This window comes from Nematolebias whitei, chromosome 15 (assembly GCF_014905685.2).
Source record: "Nematolebias whitei isolate Nwh7 chromosome 15, NemWhi1, whole genome shotgun sequence".
Taxonomy (NCBI): domain Eukaryota; kingdom Metazoa; phylum Chordata; class Actinopteri; order Cyprinodontiformes; family Rivulidae; genus Nematolebias; species Nematolebias whitei.
Window position 1 is genome coordinate 38,131,827 of NC_056512.1, and position 9,056 is coordinate 38,140,882.

Genomic DNA, 9,056 nt, shown 5'->3' on the forward strand with positions numbered 1-9,056 from the left:
CCTCCACCGCCACCGGAGGAGAAACCTCCACCGCCACCGGAGGAGAAGGATCTGGAAGCACTTGAGCTGGAGATCCTGACCCCGGAGCCCCCGGCGCCGCCGTATACGCTGGGGGACCTGATGGAACCGGAGCGGAAGGACTGTGTGGAGATCATGGTGGAGGAATTCGCCTGGTCTGGATGGAGACGAGGAGAGAATGCAGGAGAGGAAGAAAGGAGTGGCTTTTATGCTTCTGGATGGGGAGGAAGGGAGGGATTCAGGTGTCACTACCCCCCCCCCCCCCCCCCCCCCCCCCCCCCCCCCCACCCGGGGCCGCCGCAGGCAGCATGGTGACAGTATCGCAGCAGGAACGTCAGGTATGCTCTGCTGTTGCTACTCATGTCTCTGGCAGGCAATCCATCAACAGCTCCCAGAAACCAGTTCCTAGCCCAGAACACCCCCCCAATCTGCGAGGCACCTGGAGTCCTGCTGTCGTGTTCTGACCCGCTGGTTATGTTGCTCTGGGCCCTGCAGGTCTGCACACATAACCCCCCCTCCTCCCCATCCCGCACCCTTTGTTCTGTTGTGCAACCAAACAATGACATCAGACTGTTCAGAGTGAAACAGAGACGGTTTCACTGCAGCTCAGAACAGAGGAACACTTGAGCTGGGACACAAGGTGCAAAAACAACCGGAACGTTCTTGAGAGACGTTCCGGTCGGGTCCAGTTGGACCGAACCATCGATGATGTCTGTGACCGTAAACCAACAGGTTTTAAAACACCAGTGGGACTTAATCCACAGAGGTTCTTCATGTTGGTCATGTGTCTTTGAGCTTCAAAACACTGAAGACAGTCATCACCATGACATTTCCACCACCGTGCTTTAGAGCTGAAGGTCTGGTCTGCAACAACCTTTTCTGCTGCATCCAAACATGTCTGTCTCTTTCTTTTGTTCTCAGTGTTTACGCTGCTCCTTCTGTCAGCTGTTCTCTCTTCAGGGGTCTCCACAGCAAGTCCTCCTCCATCTCTGTCCTCTTCGTCCTCTGTCCTCACTTCAACTGTCCTCTCTAACTGCATCCATATATCTCCTCGTTGTCTTTTTCCTGGCAGATGCATTTCTAACAACCTTCTACCCAAACCACTGTCCTTCCTCTGCACATGTCCAAACCTCTGTCCCTCCTCTGGACATGTCCATGCCATCTCAGTCTGGCCTCTCTAACTTTATCGCCCAGACCTTCATCCTGTGCTGTACCTCTGATGATCTCCTTCTGTCTCCAAATTATATCTGGACCTCCTGTTTTCACTGTATCTGCAGAAAAGCTTCTTCCAGTTAAGGCAGATAGCTAAGTTTAAGTCAGTGTTGACCTGATCTGACCTATAGTCCATGCCTTCATGACGACACGGCTGTAACACACTTTATGTTGGGGTCAGGCAGGTGTCCCTGTCACGTCTCCAGCTCGTCCAAAATGCTGCAGCTCAGTTCTTAACAGGAACTCGTAGGTTTGAGCATATTTCACCAGTTTTGTCCTCGCTTCGCTGGCTCCCTGTACGGATCAGAATAGATTTTAAAATGTTTCTGTTGACCTTTAAATGACTAAATGACCTTGTACCCTCATCTCTCTGATCTACTTCAACCATATGTTCCTTCTCGGGCGCTCAGATCATCTGACCGGCTTTGGCTGAAGCTCAGAGGAGATAGGACTTTTTCAGTTGTCGGCCCTAAACTCTTGAACAATCTGCCCAACATCAGACCGGACACTTCACTTCCTGTTTTTAAATCTCTCTAAAACTCACCTGTTTTCACTGACGTTTAACACATTGTGATCTGTTTTAGTATTTCATTGTTTTTGAGTTTTTACTTTTGATGCTTTCAATCACGTTATTTTTTCTTTAATTACAGCCATTGATTTTCTTGTTCTGCACTTTGGTAACAGCTGCTGTTTTAAATGTGCTTTATAAATAAATGTGACGTGACTATATCTACATTTGTGTTGGTCAAGTTGCTCCTTTAGGCTTTAAGAGTTCTTCTTTCAGCTTTGCAAATTGTTTTTCAGCTTCTCTGATTATTTTTCAGAGATCTTGTAGATGTTTTCCTCAACAGTGCAACATTTTTATATTCTTTAATTTTTTGGCAGACTCACAAACATCTGCATTTGTTCTTTTCTGAAGACCTCAGAGTGACATTTCATAATTCAGGCTCCACCTTCCCTCCAAAGAAAGCTGTTTGCCTTCAGGTCTGGTTTCAGGACATCAATCACTCCACACGGTGGTGTGCTGTAACACCTTCTGGAATGGAATGCTGTTGGCTGCTGCCGCTGAATAATCTAGTTCTGTGTACTTAATAACTGCTGGGGTCGGAACCAGCTCCACGTCAGGGTCCATGCAGGAAACAGGTGGAACGTCCTTACCAGGTCAGGGGTGTCTGCCTCAGATGGAGGAGTTCAGGTATCTGGGCCTCTTGTTCCTGAGTGATGGAGCGGGAGGTGGATCAACGGATCGGGGCCTCATCCTCAGTAATGAGGACGTTGCTTCAGTCCGTCGTGGTGAAGACAGAGCTGAGCCTAAAGGCAAAGCTCTGGATTTACTGGTCTGTTTACATTCAAACCCTCACCTGTGATCATGAGGTTTGGATCAGGACTGAAAGAACCAGATGCTGAGACCTTGGGCTCAGCCTTAGGGTGAGGAGCTCTGTCACCTGGGGGAGCTGCTGCTCCTCTAAAGTGGTTCATCTGACTAGGATGCCTCAGGGTGTACCCAGAGCACCCCAGGTAACCCGAACCCTAACCCAGGAGGAGCTGGAGAGTGTCTCTGGGGAGAAGGAGGTCTGGGTTTCTCTCCTGGACCTGCTCCGTGACCCAACCACAGATAAGCGGTAGAAGATGGAGATGGTAAATGAAAGCAGTGCATCGTTGGTAAATGGCAGTGGTGCAGCTGAGTGGAACAATCTGCTCAGTCGGGCACGTTGACAGTTCTGCTGCTTCATGAACCTGTTGGATGATGCTCCTGATTATCTCATGCTGCTGATTATTTTATGCTGCTGATTATCTCATGCTGCTGTATTCATTCATACCCATCTGCTCACCACAGACTCATGTTCAGGCTGCTGTTTAATACACTGTATTATTTACATTATAGTGTGTATCTTAGATCCTTGTATTCTGTTTCTTTTAAACATTTGTTGCTGTTGTTGGGTGTAACCGGGACCCTGAGCACATCATTTTGTTCCACCTCATGTACCACATGTGGTGAATGACAATAAAGCAACTTGAACTTGAACGTTGTTCGTCTGATGGAGGTCAGATTTTACGAGCAGCATGTCAGACGCTGCAGGCGAACCCTGCAGGGCGTCGCTCCGGCTGTCAGACTGTCTTCAGAACGGAGAAGTAACGACACAGTCAAAGAGACAGCAGCTTTATGGACGCACAGTTTGATCTTTACGACTCGGCTCAGTTTATTTAAGAGATGAGGTACAGGACTCGAGACAGAAACCAGCCCAGGCTGGCGCCGTAGAACCGACCTGGAGTCTTTTATGAGAAACATCCTAACACGTGTCTACAATAAAGATAATTTATCTGTTGAGGGAGCAAAGAAACAGAAACTCTGTAAACTGTGTCAGTTTTTATGGGTTCCATGAAGGACTGACCCATCGGCACTGCAGGAACCAGGTCAGTCAAGATTCACAGGACTTGATCGCACCATGGATTTTTACTAATTAGAACACAAATCTTCTGAAGCCTGAACTGAACCTGATCCAAGTCCAGACAGTTACTGACCCTGATCCAAGTCCAGACCGTTACTGACCCCGATCCAAGTCCAGACCATTACTGAACCCTCATCCAAGTCCAAACCGTTACTGATCCTGATTCAAGTCCACACTATTACAGACCCTGAGCCAAGTCCAGACCATTACTGAACCCTGATCCAAGTCCAGACCGTTACTGAACCCTGATCCAAGTCCAGACCGTTACTGACCCTGATTCAAGTCCACACTATTACTGACCCTTATCTAAGTCCAGACCGTTACTGATCCTGATCCAAGTCCACACTTTTACTGACCCTGAGCCAAGTCCAGACCATTACTGAACCCTGATCCAAGTCCAGACCGTTACTGAACCCTGATCCAAGTCCAGACCGTTACTGACCCTGATCCAAGTCCAGACCGTTACTGAACCCTGATTGAAGTCCACACCAGTCCACACCATTACTGACCCTGATCCAAGTCCAAACCACCACCGAACCAGGTATTTGGACTTGTAGACAATTGTTTGGCTGTTTGTTTTTTAGTCCATTTCCTCCAACAAAGATCTAGACGACTGTACTGCCCCATTTAATTCAGGTTTCCACTGTATGATGGTCTGACCCACTGGAGCCAGCACCACCGTTGGACTGGTTTAATTTTGGGCTTTTGTTTTTCTCAGTAAAGTTTAGAGACATTTGTGAATGGAACTCTGGATTGCAGAACCTGATGGAGGTTTCCTGAAGTAATCCCTGCTCCTTGCTGTTCTGTCTACTGATGGATGGCAGTTCTTTATGTGGTCCGGTCTGAGAGACTGGAGATCATTGCTGTCCTCTTCAGACTGGTTTGTCCTTGAATTGTTTCATGAGTTTTAGTTCCAGATGTTTGCAGATGTTGTCTTTCTATCATCTCTTCTCATTCTTCTCTGACATTAACAAGACTTTGGTCTGAACAATGTAGTTCACCGGATATTTTACATTTTTCTAAACATTCTTTTTGAACCGTAGAGATGGTTGTGTATAAAAATCCCAGATGATCAATGGTTTATAAGGTATTGGCTGGTTGTTTGATGTTTTTACAACTTTATTTTAGTTTCCTGTACACTACACAGTTATTTTTAATTATATGCTTTTCTGTTCTGTTCACCTTTATGCACACAGTGCACGGCTGCTTTTGTCTTAACCTGGTGTTTTTTTTATGTTTTAAACTAAAAAAGGCACTTTTATAAAACATTAGATGATTTAACTAATTACATAGTTTTATTCATTTCCTTTTAATTATTTCATTTCCATCTTTGTGTTCACCTTTACACAGATGACACAATGTTTTTGTCTTTAACCTGAAGGCTTTGTTTTGTTTTCAACCAAAATAAAAGTGTTATTTTATGAAACTTTGGATGAGATAAATATAAATTATACACTGGTTTCTTCTTTCAATAACATCTCCATCTTTATGTTGACTTTTCTGCAGACGACACGCTGCTGTTCTTGTCTTTGACCTCAAAGTTTTTAAATGTTTTAAACCAAAAAATGTGCCCTTTCAGGATACTTTGGATGTTTCGAATAACACTGTCGTCTCATAGATAGTCTGTGATGCTCTTCAAGTCAGAACTCTTTAATAAAAGGACAAAACAGACAACGTGAATGAAAACGTGTTTTAAGGCAGTTTATGGGGGCATAACGTTTTGGATGTGAAGTTGTGTCACTCGCTGCCGTCCTCCCTGTCCAGCAGCTTCTTGTACTCCTCGATCTCCATCTCCAGTCTGGTCTTCATGTCCAGCAGCATCTGGTACTCTTGTCCCTGCTGTTCCAGGTGTTCTCTCAGCTGCATCAGCTGAGCCTCCTGACATACTACCAGTTTCTGGTAACCTTCCAGACCCTGGACGTACCGGTTCTGTGTCTCAGCCAGCGTGTCCTTCAGGCTGTAGTGCTATGCAGACAGAGACAAAAGAAGTCTTGATGTGTTGGTGGCTTCAAGTAATCTGTGGACAGGAAGACGTTGCTTGTACTCACCATGCTGAGCTGAGACTGGTGCTCGATCTTCAAGGCCTGCAGGGTCCGTTTGAGGTCTGGGATCTCTGATTTGAATGTCTGGAGGTTTTCTGTGCTGGCGGTGACCTTTTTGTTGAGCGATTCTCTCTGGAAAGAAGGAAAAACAGCATCATCAGTAAAAGTTAATCTCTTCTACAATTTCCTTTTTTATTCAACCACGTCTTCAGTTTGTTCAGACTCCACAACATCAACAGCCAATCAAATCATCCTCACTTCACTTCCTTGTTAAGATAAGATGAGATAAGATAGAACTTTATCCTGCAGGAAACTGTTGTGCCAAAGTTTCAGAACGAAGAAACATACACAAGGAATCACACAAGATATATAAAAAAAAGAAAATAAAAATAGCATCATTAAGGTCTAAACAGGTGCAGACAGAAACATTAAAGATGACTCTGTCCTTTCTTGTAGAGGGCGTTTGTGTTAGCTGTCCAGTCCAGTTTATTATCTAGGTGGACCTCCAGGTACTTATTGTAGTCCACAGTGTCCACCTTAGTATCCTTGATGTTGATAGGGTTGGGGATCTGGTCTTCTTCCTGTAGTCCACCTGCAGCTCTTTAGTTTTTCCAGCGTTGAGTTGCAGGTGGTTCTGTCCACCACACCACTGTATTCAGCTTCCTGGTCACCAGTGATGCAGCCCACAATGACAGAGACATCCAGAACTTCTGCAGATGGCAGAATTATGAGTTGTACCTGAAGTCCGAGGTGTAGAGGAACAGAAACGGTGAGAGGACCGTGCCCTGAGGAGCCCCTGTGCTGCTCAGTTTGGTGTCCTAGGTGGTGTTCTGCAGCCTCACTACTGTGCTCGACCTGTGAGGTAGTCTCCGAGCCAGGTGACCAGCGAGCTTATTATTCCTGGACTTACAGAGCTGCAGATTTAACCATATGTGTCCAACTTAATGAAAATATGAACAATTCTAACCAGGTGGAGTCAGGTCCTCTGGACGGATTCTTCTTTGTTGAAACATTTAATCTTTAATACAAAAGACTTTTTCAGTCTAAGGAGCTGCAACAAACTCAGTCTGATAAATAGCACCTTCTCATAGTGGATCAACCAGTTTGTTGGTCACATCCAGAACTAGTTGTTCACACGATCAAGGAGGACCATCAGCTTAGTAACTGATTGTTAGTGCCATGATGGCTGCTTGTTATTCACAGAGGGCTGAGTGATACTAGCTGAACACGGAGGCTCCGCCCCTGTTTAATGATGGACGAGTTCTTTTCACATAGATGGCCTCCTTCAAGCCACGGGGACGTTGTGTTTAGAAAATAAATGTCCCAGTTTCTCTGAAACTCCTGCAACATATGGAATGACCACTGGTCTGGGTCAATGTGAAACTAAAAAATACCTGAACACAGAATCTTTGTTCATTTGGATCCTAAAGCTGTTCAGATATTTCACTCAGTGATACAACAGATGATATATCTGCAGGAACACGGGAAGGAGCCTACATGAACCTCACCTTGGACTGGAACCAGGCCTCCAGTTCTTTGCGGTTCTTGGTGGAAAGAGCCTCATAGTTCTGCCGCATATCCTCCATGATCTTGGTGATGTCTTCTCCCGGAGCGGCTTCCACCTCCACGTTCACCTGGCCGCTCACCTGAGTGTGCATGGCCATCAGCTCCTGCAGGAAACCTTCAGTTAGACTCATTTCACCCCTGAAACTAACTGTTAGCTCCATCTCTTTAGCATGCTAATGACAACCATTTGAAACCCGTATTAACTTGACGTCATCGATCTGATCTGAGAGCCATCTCACCTCCTCGTGGTTCTTCCTGAGGGAGATCATCTCCTCCATCAGACCTTCTATCACCATCTCACAGTCGGTCCTGGACAGCGTCAGCTCATCCAGAAGCCTCCGGAGTGCCAAGATGTCGGTCTCTATGGACTGACGCATGGACAGCTCCTTCTCGTACCTGCAGGAGACACAAACGTAGAGTTTCTGGACCAGTTTCTGGTGCATGAGTCCAGCGTGAACCATGGAGATAAACATGCAGAGAAGTTTTCTAAACTCGCCAGTCTGGTTGGAGCGGAACAAACAGGACAACAGAATTTTACCAGTCAGAACTTTTCTTCATCAGTCGGGTTTATTAATGTTGGATCAGAAAATTAAATAATAAATATTTTATTTTCTTACTTGGGCTTGAGGTGATCGGCGATCAGCCAGGCGCTGTCGATGTCAAGGCAGAGGCTCCGGTTCTCCTTGGTGACGTCAAGGATCTAGAAAACAAAAAGTGTCTTTTGTTCCACGTAGACAAACTTGAATGGATCATCGAGACCTTCTGAGCTTTGATGTGAAAGTCAGGTTTTTGTTTTTGGCTGAGATTTCACTTCACATGAAGAACGGATTCAACCCTAAACATTTTAAATGTTACAAACAAACAAACAAACAAGCAAACAGGAAGGCCTCCCTTTGTTTACAGAGCGCATACGTCTGTGAGTCTGGCCTTCTGATCAGGTGGTCTGGGTCTGTTCTGGTTGTTTGGGTGTAGTGGGTCTTGTGGTGCCACGAGGCGTTTTCTCTCATGGAGGAGTCAGTTTCTTTAGTCTGACCTCAGATTTTGTTTGGTACCGAACACAACGCACCATTCTGAGCTCAGAACCAGAACCGGGTCTCACCTTGTCATGCAGGTCTCTGATGGTGGCGTAGAACGCAGAGTAGTCGCGGCCCTCGAGTTTGGCCTTGCCCTCCAGGTACTGTCGGATCTTCAGCTCCAGCTCGGCGTTGGCCTCCTCCATTCTGCGGACCTTCTCCAGGTAGGAGGCCAGGCGGTCGTTCAGGTTCTGCATGGCGGCCTGCTCGTTGTCTGGGATGTCCAGGGCGTCGCTCAGGGCGAAGCCTCCTTCTGCTGCAGCAGTGGAGGAGAAACCTTCACCAACATTTGGGCTGGAGACCAGGACACCAAAGCCCCCGGCGCCACCGTACACGCTGTTTGATCGGACAAAATCTGAGCCGAAGGACTTCAAGGAGGCCATGGTTGAGGAGCTCACCTGGTCTGAATGGAGACAAGGAGAGAATGCAGAGGTGGACCAGAGGAGCCGTTTTTATTCTTCTGAAGGTGTCGTCCCCCCCCCACCCCACACACACACACACACACACACATTCTCATTAGGAATGGACACAAATGGCATCCTAACAGGAACTTCAGGAATAAATTCTGTTTCTGTTCATGTTCTGGGCAGACAAACGAGAACATTCAGGTCTTCAGTCTCTGTTCAGCTGAAACCCTCACTGTGATACTGGATCTGTTGGCTAACACCCATCCAACCATCCATCATCCATCTAAC

The 9,056-nt window shown here is 46.4% G+C and overlaps 2 protein-coding genes across 3 annotated transcripts in view; both read right to left on the bottom strand.

The window, feature by feature from the left end:
• Positions 1-221, bottom strand: part of LOC119421824 (keratin, type I cytoskeletal 13) — a 2,524-nt gene extending 2,303 nt beyond the window's left edge. Inside the window, exon 1 of one of the 2 annotated variants that reach the window (XM_037689188.1) lies at positions 26-221. In XM_037689188.1, coding sequence (XP_037545116.1) covers positions 26-155 — 130 coding nt within the window. In that variant the 5' untranslated portion in view covers positions 156-221. Of the gene's footprint in view, positions 1-23 lie in introns of both variants that reach the window. The other variant, XM_037689187.1, reaches the window with a different exon arrangement.
• A 5,196-nt stretch (positions 222-5,417) lies between these two features.
• Positions 5,418-8,744, bottom strand: LOC119421272 (keratin, type I cytoskeletal 13-like). Its single transcript, XM_037688648.1, has 6 exons — positions 8,388-8,744; positions 7,906-7,988; positions 7,528-7,684; positions 7,231-7,392; positions 5,729-5,854; positions 5,418-5,645 (listed from the first exon to the last, which is right to left on the bottom strand). Exons 1-6 carry the CDS (start codon positions 8,742-8,744, stop codon positions 5,418-5,420), a joined length of 1,113 nt encoding a protein of 370 aa, XP_037544576.1.
• Between the last annotated feature and the right edge of the window lie 312 nt (positions 8,745-9,056).

What these genes read in the sequence shown, in the direction of transcription:
- LOC119421272 (XM_037688648.1), bottom strand. Translation starts at nt 8,744, where the DNA reads ATGGCCTCCTTGAAGTCCTTCGGCTCAGATTTTGTCCGATCAAACAGC. An exon ending in GCCGATCACCTCAAGCCCAA is followed by an intron (nt 7,685 to 7,905) that starts GTAAGAAAATAA and finishes TGTCTCCTGCAG; the next exon opens with GTACGAGAAGGAGCTGTCCA. An exon ending in TCAGGAAGAACCACGAGGAG is followed by an intron (nt 7,393 to 7,527) that starts GTGAGATGGCTC and finishes GGTTTCCTGCAG; the next exon opens with GAGCTGATGGCCATGCACAC.